The sequence below is a fragment of the Phascolarctos cinereus genome, unplaced genomic scaffold, assembly GCF_003287225.1.
Source record: "Phascolarctos cinereus isolate Bilbo 61053 unplaced genomic scaffold, phaCin_HiC Scaffold_9;HRSCAF=440, whole genome shotgun sequence".
In the NCBI taxonomy this organism is placed as follows: domain Eukaryota; kingdom Metazoa; phylum Chordata; class Mammalia; order Diprotodontia; family Phascolarctidae; genus Phascolarctos; species Phascolarctos cinereus.
In genome coordinates this window covers 41,962,894-41,983,592 of record NW_027556402.1, presented here as the reverse complement: position 1 = coordinate 41,983,592, position 20,699 = coordinate 41,962,894, and the positions used below count along the sequence as shown (strand labels likewise).

General features: G+C 41.6%; 1 protein-coding gene across 3 annotated transcripts in view; it reads left to right on the top strand.

Moving 5' to 3' along the window:
* Window positions 1-12,134: 12,134 nt before the first annotated feature.
* The window catches only part of UBE2D3 (ubiquitin conjugating enzyme E2 D3), a 46,831-nt gene continuing 38,266 nt past the window's right edge, over window positions 12,135-20,699 (top strand). For 2 of the 3 annotated variants that reach the window (XM_021008364.2, XM_021008363.2), the window contains exons 1-2: window positions 12,135-12,226; window positions 12,929-13,095. In XM_021008364.2, coding sequence (XP_020864023.1) covers window positions 13,072-13,095 — 24 coding nt within the window. In that variant the 5' untranslated portion in view covers window positions 12,135-12,226; window positions 12,929-13,071. The remainder of the gene's footprint in view (window positions 12,227-12,928; window positions 13,096-20,699) is intronic. The other variant, XM_078148612.1, reaches the window with a different exon arrangement.

The following is a 20,699-nucleotide window of genomic DNA, read 5'->3' as shown; positions in this document are numbered from 1 at the left end:
AGCTTGAAAGAAAGTTTGTTTATTAACAATAGAGTAGCACTGAAGAGGGCATAATGTTATCTCGGGGTAGGACAAGATAAGAATTTGTGGGGTGTAGGACTGACAGGCATGGAGATGAGAGAGATGGGAGTGAGAGCAAGTAAAGTGAATTTTTACCTAGGGAGCTGCCAACTCTGAATCACAAGGATTAGGAGAAAGGTATTTGAGAGTTTCCTAGCCATAGACCACAATCATTTGCCTTTAGATCTCACCCTTAAAAGTCCAGTAATCCTGAAGGGAGGCATTAGTATATTCTCTTTCAAACATCAGAAAAGAAACCAAATTGAATATTTAAGTTGGTAAATATCTATTGATTGTATCCCCAAGGGTCTGACTGAACTCATAGTCAAAACCAGTTCCTTTGACTTATTCCAAGATAGCAGGGGATGATGCAAAATCAGAAAATAACCCCCTCTGGGGAACTCCCTTGGCTCCTGGATAAATTTGGTGTCTGATGCCTGACTCCTGGATGAGATTCTGGTGTCTGAGGTTCTGGTCGAATAAGGTGTTGGAGGTGGTAAGCAACATAATACTGGAGCTAGAAAGCAACACAATGCCTGACCTTCAGGAATTTACAATCTGGAAAGGTAAAAGACAGTTCCTGCTCTTGAGGAGCTCACAATCTAATGAGGGAGAGAAAATGCAAATAACTACGTACAAACAAGATAAACTGGGAATAATTAACTGAGGAAAAGCATTAGAATTAAGAGGGATTAGGAAAAGATTCCTCAAGGTGGGACTTTAGCTGGGACTTAAAGGAAGCCAGGGAAGCCAGAAAGTTTACCAAGGCTTTCCCCAACCTAAAAACAATAAAGGGAAAAGGAAAAGAAAACTAATATTCCTATCTCAGAAGGAAAGCCTTCACCCAGAGCTCCCAGAAAAATGGGGCTCTTCCCACAGGGATTAAAAACTTGAGGTCAAGTGAAATCACCTCTGTGCCTTTCAAACTGATTTGGCTTAGTATTTCTGTAGCAACATTAATCCACTGGTACCAGAAGGGGACTCTCACCTTCTCCCTTGACTGCTGAGAGGACCCTCTTCTCTGGGCTCAGTTAGGTAACATATGCTAAAACAAACCGGCTTTGGGTCCAGGGAAGGACTGAAACATTCTTCTTCTCCTTCTTCCCCCTGCTTTGGACCTACACCCATCAAGTTTAATCCCAGAAAGTTCTGTTGGTTCCTGCAACAACACTGGACACCCAAAATCATTTCAAAAGATTGCTACTCACGCACAGGATAATAATTCCTAACTCACCCAACTACAGAACAAAATAAGGTAGGGCAAGCCTTGAACACATGTGGATTAAGGACACGGGACTGATTAGTCAGGGTCTCTAAGTCAGCATGAAACCTTATTCTATAGACCTGACGTATACAAGGATCTCACAAGAAACAATAAATGTAAGTCTGCTTAAAAGTAAAAATGAAAAAAAAAAGAATATGAGCTATCAGTGAACTCTAGGTGAACTGCTAGGCAATGGAATTTCAGGGATGCAAAATCAGACTACTAATATTAGCTATAACGTGTGACTAAGCAGTTGGGTGATCTTGAACAAATGGGTCCAGTAATTCAACATAAGCTTTCAGACAATCAAGATTTATCAGAGAGAAACTGGTCTGGTTTGTAAGAAAATATGATGGAAAAGAGACTATCCAATTGCAGTCTAAAACAAAAAAGAAAAATGTTAATTTTTTCCCCTAGATCTCTGTGAAAACAGGATATCTAAGAATGAGACTCTCAGATGAAGTCTCTCCAGGGAGTACCTGAAAATGTGAAAAGCCTTAAAATTATCCCAAAGAAACCCCCACCATGCAGCATCTACTCTGAGATGACTTCCCCAATTCTTACTCAAATTGGCAGGTTGGGTCCCCAGAAGGAGGAAATACTAATATTGATATTTTTCATTGTTCTAATAATAGGTAATCCTTAGGAAGTACATGGAGCATTCAGGGAGGACTAGAACTTCTGATGTGAGGCCTTGCCAGCCACTTTCCAGGCTGCTTATCCACTTTTGGTGTTCATTTACACCCAACTTTCACCTGTGGCTCCAAGAAGCTGTAGCATGTGCAGGGACCACAATCTGGTGAAACTGTCTAGGCAGATAAGCTAAAACAGGCTGAAGGTAACTGACAGGCCTCAAAGTCCTCAGTGAGTTAGGGGGATGTCTACCCCAAGCATGTGAAGATATCCCCCAGTGGAATGGGTGGATGAGAACAATTTGTTCCAACAGCCATGAAGGCAGCTGAAGCAGGTGCTGTGGAGTGCTTAGAGCTTGGTCAGACATCAAACATGTCAAGGTCATCCACTGCATCCCAGGCCATCGCCAGTCCTCCTCTCCTGACTTTTGTTTTACCACCGGACTTAGATAACTCTGGGAGAGTAAGGCTGACCACTTTGTGCAACTCTACTTCACTTAAATCCATCCCATGACATCATTGGTCCTCTTTGAAAATGAAGTATGAACAATACCACAAATAATACACAAAAAGAAATTGAGAAAGATCAATCACTCAGGAGAGTAGAAGGAAAAGGAAGAGAAAGTATCCAGGAGAAGATTGTGGTAGATCCGTAACACTAGCCTAACAATGTTTCTAATTGATTATTAGCCCAGACCTTTAATTAAAAACCAGCTTTTTAGCAAAGAATTTACCAAAATGGCATATCAAGGAAAGGTTTATAAAATACCTACATTTAGAATAAATACAAAATAAATAACAAGGTAGGTTACGGAGGAGGGGCAGTAGCAGTTGTAAGGATCAGGAAAGACTTTGTCTAGATTAGAAGACTTTGCTCGAGGTACATCTCATAGGAAGTAAGAGATGCTAATAGGTAGAGCTGAGGAACAAGTGCACTCCGGTTGTAACACTAGGTGTTGCTGGGCAGGGTAGGGTTAGCAGGCTGGTATTAGACCCTTTGTGCTCCCTCTTACCACCCAGAAAGAGGCAGAACTGAATCCTTTCCAGGGCTCTCTGGAGAGGTGGTTTCAAGTGTGACCTTTTCACTGCCCTCTCCCTGTACAGTGCCTCTCTGGAGATTTAATCAGCCAGTCTGTAAAGCAATTAGCTTGCTTTTAGGCAAGGGGCAATATAATGGCCTTGTGGCCCATGTGCTCGATGTCTCTCTTCCCCCTTCCCCCTTATTATATAAGGGAAACAGTTACTAGCTTTAATTACAATAGCTTAGAGCCTCCAGTTAAGACAACTCACATTCTGATAAGTTTAGTTATCCTATTTACATTTTGTGTATTTCCAGATACTCTTGGCTTCTTTAAAGGACTAAATGAATGAAAAAACACTATTGTCCTTACTTAGTCCCTCTCTGGAAGTATAACATAGTGGATAGAGAGCTAGCATCCAATACAGAAAGACCTAGGTTCAAGTTCAGTCTCTGATACCTACTGGCTGTGTGACCTTGAACAAATGAGATGACTTTTAGCTACCCAGTTGCTCTAGGCAACTCTCTAAGCAGTTACTATAAATTGCAGAACTGAATTGGTAGAAAGGAATTGCCTCATCCTGGAATTCCCCATACAAATGAAATCACAACTGCAGTTGCTATCCCTATTCCTATAAGCTCTGGGGGTATGAATCCAAGCAAGATAGTCCAGACCCTCAAGGAACTAACAATCCAAATGGGAATTTATAAAAGGGAGTCAAAATTGGAAATCAGGGGAGAGGAGAAAGAGCAGATATGAGTACACTCCCAGCAACACGGTTTGGGAATTGCCAGGAAGTCGTGTGGTAGCCTGGGCAAGTAAGCCAATAAAAAGCTCATCAACTAGAGCTCATGGTACCAGGGGCAGAGTCTGAATTCCCAAGACAGCCAGAGTATAGGCAGCATGCTGGCTGGGCAAGATTAAGGTGAAAACTCAAGAGTCCAGGGTTCCAGGAGAAAAATCAAGACAGAAGAAATGCTTACATAAAAAAAATAGATCTGAGTACATTCTAGTGCCTGTTACTGGATAGGCAGAGTGTGGAGAATATTTGGGAAATAAAAAGACTTTTTTTTGAACCTCAGTTCTTGGAGAGGGGACTACAAAGGGTAGATTTGGTCTCAGTTCTTTTTATAGTGCCTGTACGAATACTCAGGACTAATTCAATCTCTCCCTTCAGTTTCTCCTTTTACCTACTGCTGTTGAGTTTCCAGACCCAGAGAGGGCTGAGGATGCCATCTCCTCCACTGCTCCTGCTGCTCAGTTTTTTTAGTCCTCATTCCTTCCTCTCAATCTGCTCTCTCAGAGACTATGTGTTTAAAAACTTCTAGTTATGACTCAAATCCACCTTCAGCTCAGAGATTTCAAGAGTCCAAATTGTTTTCTGAGCTGAGAGGGAATGCTTGTCCCTCTGGACTACAAATCTCAGACACCTGTCAGTTCTCAAACTCCTATTTCACGGGTGTCAGAGACAGCTGTGGAAAAGCATAGGAGATGGTTATGTATGAGGAAAACAGAAAACCACAGAGTTCATGAAACAGACATATATAATAAGGCTGGAAAGAAAGGTTGGGGCCAAATTTGTGATGGGCTTTAAAAGCCTCATGGAAGTGTTTAGAGGCAATAGGAGCCACCAAAGTTGACTAAGTAGGTGAGTGATAAGGTAAGATCTTTATTTAAGGGAAACCACTTTGGTATCTCTGTGAAGGATAGATTGGAGTGGATAAAAACTTCAGCAGAGAGAAAAATTATGAGGCCACAGCAATAGCCCAAGCAAGAGGTGGATGACTTGAATTATGGTGTATTAGTAGGAGATAGGTATAGGATTCAAGAGATGTTGTGGAGATAGAAATGGCAAATTTGAGGAATTTATTAGATGTATGGCACGACAGAGAGTAATGTCAAGAATAACACCATCACTAACCTAGGAGACCAGATACGTGGTGGTACTCTCAACAGAAATAAGGAAGTTTAGTACAGTGATTGTTTTGGAAGGATTAATCACAAGTTCTGTTTTGGATTTGTTGAATTTGAGATCTTTCTGGGATATCCAAGGTAAAATGTATAGTAGGAAAGTTGGTGATGGGGACTGGAACTCAGGAGAGAAACTTCTGTTTGGCTAGATATATAGATGATAATGAAACCCATATAAGCTGATGAGATTACCATGACAGTACAGAAGGTCCAGGACAGAGCCTTGAAATACACCCAGAGTTGGAGGCATCATATGGATGATTGAGCCTGCAAAGGAACCTGAAGAGAAATTGGACAGGTAGGAAGAACTAGGGAAGTGCAATGTCACAAAAATGGAGATAAGAGAAAGTATTCAGGAGGAGAAAGTGGTTAACAGTTTCAGATGCAACAGAAAAATCAAGAAGGATGAGGATGGAAAAAGACCCGCCAGATACGGCAGCTGAGATGGTAAGCAACTTTGGAGAGAACCTGAAGAGGATGTGGAGGATAATGCTAGAAAATAGATTTCACCAAGTTATAGATGGTTTAAGAGTTTGTATTTAATTGTATAGATGGTAGGTGGGCACCAGGAGGAAGGGGAGCAGGTTGTTTTGGAAAAATAACTCATTGTTTTGGACATACTGAACTTGAAGGAGTATGCGTGTAAGATAAGAGCCAGGAATTCATGTGAAATGTTCCATAAGTGGTTGAAAAGACAAGGTGAAATTCAGGGAAGAGTGTGGTCTAGAGAGATATATTTAGGAATCATCTGTATAGAGCTAATAAAGCCATGAGATGATATGGATCTTGCTGAGAGTATAGAGCAAGAGTTTTTTTTTTCAAACTTTTTTCCCCCCTTAATCATTGTGAAAGAATCAGAAAGGGATAAATCACGAGAAAGAAAAAAAAGCAAAAAGAAAAGTGAAAATAGTGTGCTTTGGTCTACATTCAGAATCCATAGTTTTCTCTGGACGTGATTAGCATTTTCTATCACCGTTTTTTTGGAACATCTTGGATCATTGTATTGCTGAGAAGAGCTACGTCTATCAGAGTTAATCATGGTGCAATGTTGTTGTTGCTGTGTACAATGTTCTCCTGGTTCTGCTCACTTCACATCCATTCACGTAAGTCTTTCCAGGTTTTTCTTCAATCTGCCTGCTCATCACGAACAATAGAATTCCATTACATTCATATACCACAATTTGCTCAGCCATTCCCCAATTGATGGGCATCCCTTTGATTTCCAATTCTTGGCCACCACAAAAAGAGCTGCTATAAATGTTTTTGTACATGTGGGTCCCTTTCCCTTTTTTATGATCTCTGTGGGATACAGATCTAGTAATAGTATTGCATATCAAAAGGTGTGCACAGTTTGGTTGCCCTTTGGGCATAGTTCCAAATTGCTCTCCAGAATGGCTGGATCAGTTCACAACTCCACCAACAATGCATTTCCCCAAATCTTCTCCAACATTTATCATTTTCCTTTTCTGTGATATTAGCCAATCTGACAGGTGTGAGGTAGTACCTCAGAGTTGTTTTAATTTACATTTTAAAGCAAGAATTTTAAACTTTTTCTGTGTTATGGACTTCTTTGATAATCTGTTGAAACCTATAAACTCTTTCTCAGAATAATGTTTTTAAATAATTAAGGAAATGTTAAATTTCAATTAGAGGTCATGAAAATAAAAAAGTAATCTTTCCCCATCCAAGTTCAAGGACTCCCTAAAATTTATCAACATACTCTTCTGGGATCCATAAGTCCCAGGGACCCCTGGAGAAAGAAGAGGAAGAAGAATAGAACCTACTGATATCCACATTTTAGGGAAAATAAAATTCAAGAAATTCATGGTAATCCATGAATGAGACTATTTTATCTTCCTGAGGTGATTAAAAAAAAAGAAAGCTTATTAACAGGCAAATTGTTGGTCAAATTTTAGAAAGCATACAAAAACGAAGTGCAAAAATCTGGCAACTCATAGAAACCTTGGAGCAAAGTTAGTTAAACTAGGATATATTCCACTCTTTCCAGTAACTCATGGCATAGCTATGAAAATTAAAGAAACAAAATATGAAATTAAAAAAATTTTATTCAGTAATTTCCATTATATAAATAATAAGTACCAATGAAATTATCTTCAAAATCATGATATGACAACATGACAATAAATTGCTTATGTCAATCTCAAGTTATAGCTTTGTGTATAGGTTTTTAATATAAATTTTGAAAATCTACCAGTCTTCAACATTTCTGGCATCAGATGACTTTGTGTCACATGCATTTGAAAATAACATTTTAATTTTTTTTCTAAACTTCTAGTCTGATTTTTATTAGATCTTCAATTTTTTTCAGGCTATAACTTCACTTAAAGTTTAAACTGACATTCTAAACACAAAGTTTACCTTTGGTTCTATCAATCATAATTTGTGCCTCAGTCCACATTCATGAAGGTTTGGTATAGGATTATTTTTGTTTCTTGTATTCATTTAAAATAGCCAAGTATTAATTTTTTTGACTTGCCAAACATTTTTACACATTATACTCCAGATAAGAATGTGAACAAGTACCACGTGTATATAAATTAAATTTATAAAATTATGTCCTTTTTATTACTTTCATGTTTCCCAAACCTAAAAAACAAATGACAAAGTTATAAAGTCTAAAAATACAAATGTATTGTCAAGTTAGTATATGTATTGATCCATGTTAATTATATCCACAGGTAAATTCAAACACTTTCCTTTAGCCACCATAGCTGCTCAATACTGGGCAAAAAGTATCATATCATCAGCAACTACAAATTTTTTTGGTAAATTTAAAATGTAACTCATAGCTCCATAGCATGGCTTAGGGGGTAGAGTCCTGGACTTAGAATCAGAAAAACCTCCCAAGTTTAATCTCTCTTGTCCCTAAGTTCTTCATTGGTAAAGGTTAGATTAGATGTTCTCTGAGACCTTTCCAACTCTAAATATAGGACTATATGATACTAGGGAGTGGCCTAAGGTGAACAGAGATATAGTAACTTGATCAGCACAAGATTTAAGCCCACCCACATCTTTCTGCTTCCATTATCTATCGGATGGGTATGGCCTCAGACCGAGGCCTGGAAAAAAAACCTTAATTTAGAAAGGCCAAGGTCATCCACTGCATTCTGGGCTACTGTCAGTTGTCTTGACTTTGGATGACTGGAGGAGAGAGTGATACTGATGACTTTGTGAAACTCTGCCTCAGTTCAATCCAATCCAGGTACAAGTTAATCACCTGGTGATGCCACTGGTCCTCTTTGAGAATGAAGGACAAACAACATCTATTACTCTAATAGATTCTGAGGAGCCAAACTCCTGAGCTCATGAACCTAGCTCAGCTGAACTAGGTTTAAATGTAATTAAGAAATGTTCAACAAAACAAATGAAATAAAAGAACTCAAGGTTTTCTAAGTCAGTATGTGGCCTGCAGAGATTTGTTTCTATTTGAATTTTACACCACCGTATCAGATAACCAATTTCAGTATAACAATATATGCCTTAAGGAGTTAATATTAAGGTTTTTTTTCATTTGTTCAGAGCCCCCATGGAATATATTGTGAAAAAACTCTGACCCTGAAACTGGAAGATGTGGATTTGAGTCCAGGGCAAAATTCAACACTTATTAACTGTATGAATCAGTTTCCTTACCTGTGAAAGGGGAGTAGTATGTATAGCATCTATTTCACAGGGTTGCTGTAAGGAAGATACTCTGTTTCAATTATTAGAATAGCCATGAACTAGTGGATAGAGAGCTGGCCTCTCAGCCATCTGTCACTGTTACATACATGCTCTGTGACTGTGAGCACTAACCCTCAGAGCAGGTGACTCCTCACATTGGTAAAGGGAGTTCTTTAGGAGTTACTTATATCAATGACATCACAGGTCCAGTCCCTATTCATATTTATTATAAGTCATTCTGAATAGCTGAGTTTTATGGAAGGCTAAATGTTTATCTACATAAGCAACACAACTTTTAAAAAATGTTAGCCATTTTTGAATTGAAATCTTTCTAAATGCTTCCTGCTTTAAGGTTTTAAGGTATTCTATGCTTCCTTGACTTTTTAAACGGAGTATACAGAACATAATTTAATCTTTCCATGAAGATGACTCAGCATCATCATTATGAACATCATTTACTGTGATGTAAGAGTGATGCCATCAGGGCCTAATGAAGTGTGTAGGTCTGTTTGCCCCTATACTAAATGGCCCCAGGCAGATGTGCTTTTTTTTTTTTTTACGTTCTTGTGTCTAAATTTTAGTTTTTCTCATTTCTTGATATCTGGCTGTCAGAAGTTTTCCTATGCTGTTAGTGTGTCTTTGGTAGCCTCTCTCCTGTCTAATTTGCTGCTTCTGGTCTGACAGTAAAATTGGAAACTAGTTTATCAAACTCATTATTAGACTTCAAAATAAGAGTTAGTAAGCTCTGAGTGAAGTCCCCATGGCCTCTCCTATAAGTAAGGTTAGTAAAAGAACTTCAAGCTTGGATTTTATGACCTCTATTTTGGCTACTTTGCTGCTTATCTGCTGGCTTTTGTCTGTGTTCCAGATAGATGAGGTTGCCGGATAAGGGAGTTCCAGAGAAGTAAGGTTATTACTATAATAAGATGCATCATCTCTATGTTGTATAAGTACGAGGACTTGTGAAAGTTTTGTGATCCAATTTTTTTTAATGTTAAGTTTACTATGTTTTTTAATCTGTTAGGTGTCATAATAGTTTAAAAGAGTTAATGCATGTGAAAAGTGTGAATTCATATCTATGATAGAGTTTACTCATCATATGACATAGAATCTTATTCAGTATGTTGACTTTTATACACCCCTCATTCTGATTTTGCCAAACTACTAAATTATAACTAACAAGCCACTTTGCCTCACAAGTCCTATTTTTATATTAACACAATGAAATGGTAAGATATACTTATATCAGAGGTAAGTTATGAGAAATATAAAGTCTTTGGGGGATAAAATGCCCACATTTCTAATATTATTAATACTGTTACTTTAAAGCCAGGGTACCAAAGGTAGGAACAATGACCTAGTGATCTCACAATTAAAACTAAGTGTGGTTCATTCAGAAAACTTAACTTGCTAATACGTAGCAAGGCACTACAGTATGAAAAAGTATTTTTTAAAAAATAAATTCTCTGGAATACATACAGCCTATATTAGGAATTAAGAACCTTTGTTCTAGCTGTCACAGGCTACTGCCAGGGAAAAAAGGTATCAATTAAGACCAATGTTTGATGGATGCCCATTTGTCTTTCATTTATTTAGACTGTAACCTGGTTAAAATTTAAGGTGTCCCACTCACCTTCTTAACAGGAAACAGAAAATTCACCTGAACAAATAATCCTCAAAATCAAAAATGTCAGTTAAGAGAGACAAAGAGGGGTTAATGCAGAATAGAGAGCGTAAGAGACAAAGGGGTAGAGAGGCTAAGGAGAAGGAAGAGGCCCTCTGTAGCTTCTAAGATGAGTAGATGTGCTAAAAGCTATTGGGTCACCCTGTTTACCTAGGCTGTAGACATCGGACAAGTCTGTCTTTTGAAATTGTTTAAAAATAATTTTTGCATTGAGGAACTTGTCTAACTTTCTTTTAAAGTCTTTAAGTACATCCTTCTAATATTTCCTTACAGGTAAGGGTCTGTTTTTCTTATCTCCAGACCCAGAACTGTATCCCATACATATTACGGTAGGCAACTAATATATTTTTGTTGAACGGAACTGCTAAGGCTTCCTTACTGTAAAGTTCTTAAATTCAAAATCCCTTCCAAGTACAAAACCTTAAAAATTAGGGATGGAGAGAAGACTTTATTCCAAAAAAATACTTACAGAAACATGGTATCAGTCAACTTGCCATCAGCCTCAAAGTTCCTTTGACATTCAAAAGCTGTAAGACTGCCTTCTCCCAGGTCTAGGAGATTGGGGTTCCCTAACTATGTCTTTAAGTTACAACTTAGAGCAAAACGACCTCCCCCTGCTTTAGAGGGGTAGGAAACACTGAGCCAAGACAACCAGGAAATGATTCCTTAACTTATATCACACTTTACGATCAGCATTAGTATTTTGATCAACACGATTACCAAAATGCCTCCTAGGTCACTTTGCTGGGTTTCACTCTCTCCAGCCCTCTGCATTTAAATGGAAAAACGAGGAACAGCCCGTTTCAGGGCGTCGAACCCTGCGTTTAACCTTGGCCGGGGCCCTGGTCGACATCCAGGCGGCCTGCCCCGAGATGACCCGGGGCAACCGACCCAAGAGCTCTTCCACGGGCATCCTGAAGGGATCTTTTAATTAGGCGCATCTCACTCCCGAGTCCTCAAATTAACCGGAGGCCCCGCGGCACCGGCATCCCGAACTGTCAAAGGCAGCACCCACCGGCCTGGGTACCTGCGAGGAAGGTGCCGTCTAATTGCGCAACGTCCTATCACGCTCCGGCCCCTCCCTCCGCTCCTCTCTGATTGGACGCATGGGAGGAGGGCTCACCATCACCCAGAGATGTGCACGCGCCCCGGGGAATTCCATTTCCTCTCTAGGCCGTCTGCGTAATCCTTCCGGCTAGCTCCCGGCAAGGGGTTCATCCTAGTTACTCCATTAAACTCTCGCGACAGTTGGGGTACGGGGCAGTGGGAGGGAGCGGGGTGGAGAAAGAACCAAGGGTATCCATCACGACAACGACCCCTAACCTCTCCCCGCCCCGTAAATGCCAAGCCTCCAGGATGACCAGCCAGCAACATGATTCTCGCGAGATTCCATTTCCCCCTACCAAATGAGAAAGGGCGTGAGGACCCCGGCGCTGCAGCCTTCACCACCTCCCCCCCCATGGTCTCCTTCCGGTTCTCGATGCTTCTCTCTGCCTGAGTTTCCCCGCCTCCAGCTTACTCTCCTCCCACTTCAGCTCATGACCCGCCTCCGGCCCCCGCCCTCTCTGCCCAACCTCCGATCCGTTTAGTAAGGATTCCACCTTTTGAGCTAGAAGAAGGAAGAGCATCCCTAACCGTGGTCCCCAGCTTAGGAAGAGTAGGAAGTGAACCGTTCCCCTCCGCCCTTTTCGTCCTCGTCCAGTCCTCGCGACGGCGGCGTTGGCGGACTGATACGCGGCGGCGGTGAAGGGGCCCTGCGGGGGGAGGGGCGGAGCGTGGCAGCTGGCAGTAGTTCCGTCAGAGCGGACATCTTGTGGCTGTGAATTGCGCGTGAGCCCCGTAGGGCCGGGGAGGCACCAGCTGCCGCGCGGGGAGGAGGCCGAGGCCGCAGCTTGAGGGAGGCCCCGGCTCCTCTGTACGCGTGGGTGTGGATGACTAGGGGAAGGGGAGGCCGGCCGATTTAGGCTGGCCGGGTAAGCGGGGAGCGGGGAGGTCGGGTGGCTTTGAGCGGCCAGCCAGTTGGGTGGGGTGGGCAGAGGAGGGGAGGACGGGGTTGCGGGGCCCGTTCGCGCGGGAGGCTGGGGGGCGGGGCCGGGGGGCGCTGCGCGCGCCGGGCCCGGGGCGGCGCGGGCGCGTAGTGGTGATGGTGGAGGTGGCGGCGGAGGCAGCAGCGGGCGGGAGCGCGCGTGCACGCGCCTGGAAGGCGGAGAGTGCGGCGGTGTCCAGGGCGGCAGAGATAGCCACGGCCCTAGCCCCTTCAGAGCGCACTCGAACCCCTTGGCTTCTCGCTCTCTGCGGCCGCTTCTCCTGGGAGCAGAGACGAGCGGGTCCAGGACCCCCGCGGCCGTCTGGCTGTCCCCTCCCCCCCACCTCGTTCGGCTCCGGTGACGCCGGCGCGGCGCGGCCTAGGCCTCGGGTCCTCCCCGGAGCCGACTCGACCCCGTACCCAGCCCCCTCTCCGGTCCTGGGAGGTCGGACTCGTGGCCTTCTCTGGCGACGCTGCCTCGGGGCTGGAGGACGGCTTCGCGGCCTTCTCCGGACCCCGGATCGCGACGGTTTGGGGGGGAAGGCATCCCTGGGCCCGGGCGAGTGCTGATCTGGTCCGTTTTTGCACAAGGCGCTTGTGTCGGGCGGAGCCGGTGTGAGAAGAGAGATCCCCTCCCCCCAACCCCTCCCCGCCGCCTGGGATAATCAGAGTTTTTGGCCGGATCTTTCTGCCCACCGAGAGAGTGCGGAGTCAGGCGGAAAGAAGCACACACCATGGCGCTGAAACGGATTAATAAGGTAAATAACAGCCGCGGCTGGAGGGCGGGGGCTGTGCTGGCGGCGGGCCCGTAGAACCCCTCGGGCTGGGCGGCCCTCCCCGCCTGGGGATCCTTTCTCGGAAGTGAGGCGGGAGCGACTGATTTTTCCAGGGGACCCCCTCCCCGCACTTTGAGCAGCCCATGAAGCGCCACACGGAACTGCGTCGTAGCGTGAAAGCCGGGGCCGGGCCCTCCGGGGGCAGAGAGATGCGCTTGTGTGACCTTGGGGGGCGCCCGACTGCTTCACACCCCAACTGTGCCCCTGTGACCGAGGGCTGCCCCCCCATGGGCGTGAGGTTGTTTGGGGGGGGGGAGCGTCCACTGAGTCACCGCGATCTTCGGGGCCCGGGGAAGGGTGGCTGTGTGCGCCCCGCCGGGGGGACTCCCCGACCCTGGCCGGGGACCCTGGGAGACGCTGACACAATGTGGTCGGTTTCCCCAGCGGTGCGGTCCGAGTCTGGCTGTGGGGGGGGGTGTAATCCCAGCCTTCCCCATCCCCATTTTTCCAGGGAGAGTGTGGTTTTTCCAGTTGATGAGGGAATGATGGTAAATTACTGATAGAGGTTGCCAAGAATCTCAGGTTTTCCGAAGCGGAAGGGATGGAGGAAGCCTCAGCTGGGGTGGTTGAGGATTTTTCTTAGTCTAACTTCTGTCCCGCATTTTAAGATGGCGGCGGCTTTGCCTAGTTCTCTCTTATCTGTGTCTTTGGGCTCTAATGTGACAGACCTGCACGCGATGATGGTTTGTTTAACGTTGCCTTGGTCAGAGGGGGCTGTAGGGTTAGGACACAGTCTCAGAAATTTAATACGGCCAAGGGAAATGATCGGTCATATTTTTCCAAGTCTATGCCTCTTTGCTCTATTATTCAGGGTTTGGCTCTTGCACCATCCGGGCGGGTGGAGTATTTACAACAAACTTGAAAGGAAAAAAAAGTCTGGCCATGAACTCGGCCTTCCCAGAAATTAGGAATGGGAAGAAGTTATAGTAAATTCTGATCTAATAATTATAAAAGAAGTTTTGTTTGGGAAGCTATCTGAAACCAAAAACTTTAAAACAGTTTTGAACTAAATCTGTATTACATGTCCATTTATCAGTAAAAATGTTCGTATTTTTAAAATCTTAGTTGGATGTGCTGTCGGTATTTTAACATTGCTTTGCTTGGCAAGGCCCAAATTATTAAAAAGGAGGGGATGTGGATTAGTAAATTTACATTCCTGTAGTGCAAGGAGAATACTTTACTCTCACACTAAAATCTTGATTTTTTTAGGTCTTTGACCCCGATACTTACTGGCTGTCTGAACTCAAGACAAATTACAAATTTCCTCATTTGTAAATTGAGAGTGAGTTGACCCAGATGATTTCTAAGTTAACTTTCCAGCTCTAGCAATTAGAAGATTTTTCCTCAACTAATTACTGGTCTAAATATTCTCAAAGTTTAAAATCAGCAGGATTTCTTCATCAAACAAATAGGATTCAGGTGGTTGACTAAGGGAAAGAATTGCTTCAAAGTTCAGCCCAAACCCTACTTTCTACTTGCCAACTTTCTTGATGTCCCTGATCTTGTTGCTAGTACCTTGTATTTACTTTACAGTTTGTTTTTATGTATATACCTAATGTTTTCCCCAGTACGTGTGTGCATATTGTTTTCCCCAGTGGAAGGTAAGCTTGGAATTAGGGTGTGATTTTAGTACATATATCTTTACTAAATGTGGCACAGAGGAAATTCATGTTGATTAGTTTAGAATTTGCTGAATGTTTCACTGAACCTAGAGTTTTATATAGAGAGTTCTGTTCACATGAAATTGAACATAGAATTTATGAATTTAGATTTGGATGGGACCTTGATAGGTCATCTAGTTCGAGTGTCAAAACTCATGAAGCCCCAACCATATTAAAATGTAATTGGGAAATGTTTAACAAAAAAAAAATTTAAAGAACAATACAGCATTCTCAGTCAGCATATGGCCAATAGGGATCTATTTCTTTTGAGTTTGGCACCACTGATCTAGTCCAATCCCTTCATTTTACCAGAATGTCCCAGAGAAGTGAACTAACTTACTCAGGGTTATACAAGTAGTTAGTGGCAGACTTAGGATGTGAACTCAAGTGCTCTGGCTCCAAATAAAATGCTGTTAATATATTCGCAGTGTAGTTTCATAAATTTTTTTCTGGGATGCAAGTATATTGATTTTCATTTGAAAAAGCCTAGATTTTATTTTAATGTAATCCTCTCTTTGTTATTATTCAGTCATTTTTTTAGTCTTGTCCAACTCTTTGTGACCTCTTTTGGGATTTTGGCAAAGATACTGGAGTGTTTGCTGTTTCCTTCTCCAGCTCCTTTCACAGATGAAACTGAGGCAAACAAGCTGTGTGCCCAGGGTCACACAGCTAGTAAGTGTTGGAGGACAGATTTGAACTCAAGAAGATGAGTCTTCCTGACTCCAGGCTCTTCACTCTATCCACTATGCCACCTCATTGTTAAAAAGAAAATTAAAAAGTAAAGAGGGAGTAATTCTCCACTCTTCCTTATTCTTTATTTTCTTTTCCAATTATGACTTGTTTTTATGAAAATCTTTTTGTGTGTATATATCCGTCTCCGTTTCAACCCAGTAAATCTTGTAATTCTAAAATCTTAAGATATCCAAGTCTATAAGTATGAACAATTTTATTTAACTTAGGAAATTTTTAGCATATCATACTGTATGAAAGAACTGATGTTAAAGCATTTAGTTACTTGCATAGTAATAGCTTTGTTGAGGTCAAGCATGATGTGATGAAAAGGGGGACTTTAAAAAACAGGGTTTAAAATTAGTTTCTAGGTTCAACATCTGGCTTTGCCACTTCACCTGTACTTACTAACCTTTACCTGTATGACCTTAGACAAGTAACTTAACCTCTCTTGACCTATTTGCTTCTCTGTAAAATGAAGGAACCAATAAGGTTTCTTCCAACTCTTCTGTCTCTGATGCTATAAACCTCTCTGGAACAAACTCCAAAGGAATATTTAAAGAATATGTAATCATTTTACAGGTCAGGAAATGAAAGCTCAGAGGGCATTAAGTGACTTGCCCAAGATGACGCAGCTAGTCATTAGCAGAGGTGGGACTTAGAATATAGGTTTTCTCGATCCAGTGCTCTTTACAGTCATAAGTCATGTTGCCTTAGCCTGGTAGTTTTTCATATGCTTCTGCTTTAAAATACTTATGATTAATATTACATAATATTTCTTATAATACAATTTGACCTGTTGGGGAAATTCAATTTTAATGAGTTCTACTTTCAAAGTCAACAGTGAGCATTTATTAATTGTCTGCTATATGCCTGACATTGTGTTTAAGTGTTTTTTGGCTACACTATCCAGATTTAGTTTTCTGTAGATAACAGGATTCCAAATACATACAAATAAAGATTCTCAGGTGCCTTAGTTTTTTAATACAGCTCATTGTGATATTGTTAATTGAATGGTTAATAATTTAATAATGAGCTAGAGAGCCAGCCTCAAAGCCAGGAAGACCTGGGTTCTAGTCCCTTTTCTGACAAACATTTATTTGTATAAAATCACTTAACCTTATGTTGCTTCAGGGAACTAGCTCCCAGCTCCATTCCATTCTCCATTTAACTGTCAAATTTAGCTTCCAAAAGCAAAGGTCCCTCTGAATTTCATAAGCTCTTAATGGCTCCCTTTTACCTTCAGGATCAAATAGAAGGGAAGGGGAAAGAAGTAAGCATTTATTTAATACCTAATACTTGCTAAATACAGTGCTAAGCACTTTTATCTGATCTCCACAACAACCCCAGGAGGTAGGTGCTATTATTCCCATTTTACTGTTGAAACTGAAAAGAGAGCTCAAGTTACTAATTGCCTCGGATCACACAGCTATAGTAAATATGTGAGGCCAGTTTTGAACTCAGTTCTTCTTAACCCTGGCTGGATGCTGAATCCACTGTGGCTCTCCCCTTCTCTTTTATCTCCCGTGCACGTAGTAGGCACTCGATACTCACTGTTGACTGAGACTGAGTGCTAAATCTTAAAGCCTTGTATGAGTTATTAGAAGCCACCAAGACGTAGTTTATAGATAGACCTCAGAGCCCTTAAGAATTGGTTTCAAATGCCACAGTAACATAGTGGTCGTGTGATTCTTGGCAAGTTACTTAACTTCTCAGCACTCTGTTAAACAAAGAAAGTTTATAAGCTGCAGAGAAAGTGCTTACCTGCCTTGGTCAAAGGAATTTACTCAAACTGGCCCTGTTCTGTCACTGTTGCCTCCCTCCCCATAATAATGCCTTATTAAAGAGCTCAGTTTCTTTAAGTATTTAAAAAGACCTGTTTTGCTGAATTTTATGCATTTAGATTTTAAACATTTAAGCATGAAATTAGTTGTTTTTATGAGGATTTTGCTAAGTGAATCTTATTGTGAGTTTGGGCTCTCTTTGCCCCTCAGTTTGTATAGCTGGTAAATGAGAGGCTTGTACTAAATTGTTTTTGTAGTCCTCTTTAAATATTAGCTGTCCTTTTTTTTGGCTAGGCAATGGAGTTAAGTGACTTGCCTAGGGTCACACAGCTAGTAAGTATCAAATGTCTGAGGCCCAATTTGAACTTAGGTCCCTCCTGACTCCAGGGCTGGTGCTCTATCCACTGGCTACCTAGCTGCCCCTAAATACTAGCTTTCTAAAAATAATTGATAAGTATCATTAGTAATACAATTTTAACCTTCCACTTTAAAGTTTGTATCCATCAGCTGAGCTGTGCCTTCACTCAGAATGTCTTTTTGTAGCTATAGTTTCTATCTGAATTACCCTAGTTGGGGGGAGGGGATAATTTCTTTTTGTTTGAAAGCTGTCAAGTTTGGCCCTAGTTGAAATTGAAGGTGAATTTGATTTTAGATCACTGCCATTCTGGTTTCACCGTGGCAGCGGTACTGGGCTTTAGAGCTGGAAGAAATCTTGGAGATCTAGCACAGTCCTCTTATTTTAACAGTGCGGTGAAGTGACTTGTCATCTCAAAGTCACACAGGTAGCAGAACCTGGATATAAGCCCAGATAGGCTGACTCCAAAGCTAACCTGCTTTTTTTCACTCACTGCTTCTGATGATTTGCAGCTCTGTTCCTTATTGTTGCCTCTATGACCTTGAAGCTATACTAGCTTATGATCCTCCAGCTCCTTTTCCCTTGATGGCAGTGTTTTCCCACCCCGGTTTTGTTTTCCTGTCCCATAGTTATCTTAAGCATGAGAAAGAAATGACTTGCTGTCCAGTCTTCATACCTTACCAAACCTGGGAAAGATCTGATACCAGCCATTCTGCAACCAACATTCATTTACACTGTTATATAGTGTCTTTACAAAGAAAGCCTGATTTCATTTGAACTTTCAGTTAATCCCTGGTAAATTGAAAACATAGTGTTAGGAGGTGTATCAAAGATAATTTCTGCCCTTCAGGGAATTTATAATCTATTAGAGGCATATACAATATCGCTTACTGACCCCTCCCCCCCTTCCCCGTTGCCAAGGTCATCTATTTCACCTTGACAGCCTCTCTGTAAACCCCATTCTCTCCTCTGACACTGTGACCACACTGGTGCACCTCCTGCCTTAATTATTGCAATAGCTGCTGAGGATTGGGGGGGGGGGGTTAGGGTTAGTCCTAGGCCTGCTTCACATCTTCCCACTCCAATCCATTCTCTATTATTCAGTCTCTAAAGTGATTTTTCTAAGACACACCTGATTGTTGACCACCCCTCTGCCCCCCAAAATAAACTCCAGTGGCTTCTTGCCTCCAGGAGCAAATGCAGAATGCCAGAATGATCTGTTTGGTGTTCAGAGCCTTTCATAACCTAGTGTCATTCCCCTACCCATGTTCTTACACCTTACTCCCCCGACCCTTACTCTTTGATTCAGTGACACTGGCTTTCTGCCAGTTCCTTGAACAAGACTATCTCTTAGTTCTGAGCATTCTCTCTAGCTGACCCCCTGTGCCTGGAATACTCTCCTCCTCTCTGACTACTGACCTCCCTGGCTTCTTGTAAGTCTCAACTAAAACTACACCTTCCTAACTCTTCTTAATTCCAATGCTTTCCCTCATTTACTTATTTTCCTATTTATCCTGAATATAGCTTGTTTTGTATATATTTGTTTTCATGTTGTCTCTTGCCTCTTTTTGTATCCCCAGCCTAACCCCATTGCTTATCCTGGCACGTAGTAGGCACTTAAATGTTTATTGAATGTTACAATGCAAAAACAGAATAGAATCTCATAAGAGAGACATTAAGTAAAGAGAAAAGAATTCAAAAGAGGGATTGTTTACATCTGAGATAGAATCAAGTCTTTCATTTAATATATGGAGACTAGCATTTATACTGGGCTTTGAAGGAATGACGAATAAGATGTCCATATACAAAGAAAGGGTAAGAGTCATTCCAGACCTAATTAGCCGGAGAGGAATGTATTTGGGGAATGATAGGCAAATTCACTAACTCTTTCAGTGCTCTAATCAAATGTATCTGGGATGAAATAGTCCCCATTTGGTTGGAGTATCTGTAAGTGACAACTGCTTTGAATGCCAACTAAAGTAGTTCTGTAGGCATTAAGGAGCCAAAGTTATTTACATTATAAGTCTTTTTTCTCTAAAGTGGAAATGACTAAGTGGAATTGCAGACATTATGGAATTGTGGGGGGGTGGAGCCTGGTTCTTAGTCTAAGCTCAAGGGCCATCCCTGAGGGAAATCTGTTTCAGTGTTACTGTTTAGTTGGAAATGTGTACCAAGCATCTTCTATTTTTCATACCCACTTCTAATGGCTCTGAAACTGACTACCCATGGATAAATTGGTTGGGCAGATTGGATGGATATAGACTGGCATTTCTTAAATTTACAAATGGATGTTGATATTTTTCTTCATTGAATTTTCGGTTTTGATAGATTCTTTACCTTTCCCCCACCCCCCTCCATATGTCTTAAGTAATGAGTTTAATAAGCTTTTTGTCTATGACTTCAACTACTATTGTATTGAAAATGTAATTGTTACAACATGGCTTATTCTCTGACTTCATTAAAATGTTCATATAAATTTGTTTTTGGGATAACCCTATCGAGTCTGGTTTCTTTAACCTTCTTCTGATGAATACAGAACTTTTCTTTTCCTGTGATCTTGGTGAAAGTTCAACTTTTTCATCTCTCATTTTCTTGTCCTCTACTTCTCCAAATTTGTCTTTGATGATTTGCGTTTTGTTTAATAGTTTTTGACTCCATTTGTACTTCTGCTCTTAAGGAAAAAAAACTTCATTTATTTAAATTAAGCAGTTTGGTCTTAGGGTGGTTTCCTTGAAATGGAAATGTTAAGCTGAAGTTTTTGAGTTTAACTTGTGACTGTCACATTGTTTAGAGTTCATAAATCATGTTTCCTACTTAATACTTTGGTTTTCTATATTTGAAATTTGAGGAGAGCTAGCAAAAATGTAAAAGAAATTACTCAGAAGCCTAAATATAAGATAAATACTACACAACTTTTCCACTGACGTTTAAAACCCTTCACAAAGTTATTTGTCTTTTTGTGTTTTGTATATCCTTTTGGAGGTCAGTTACTGAGCT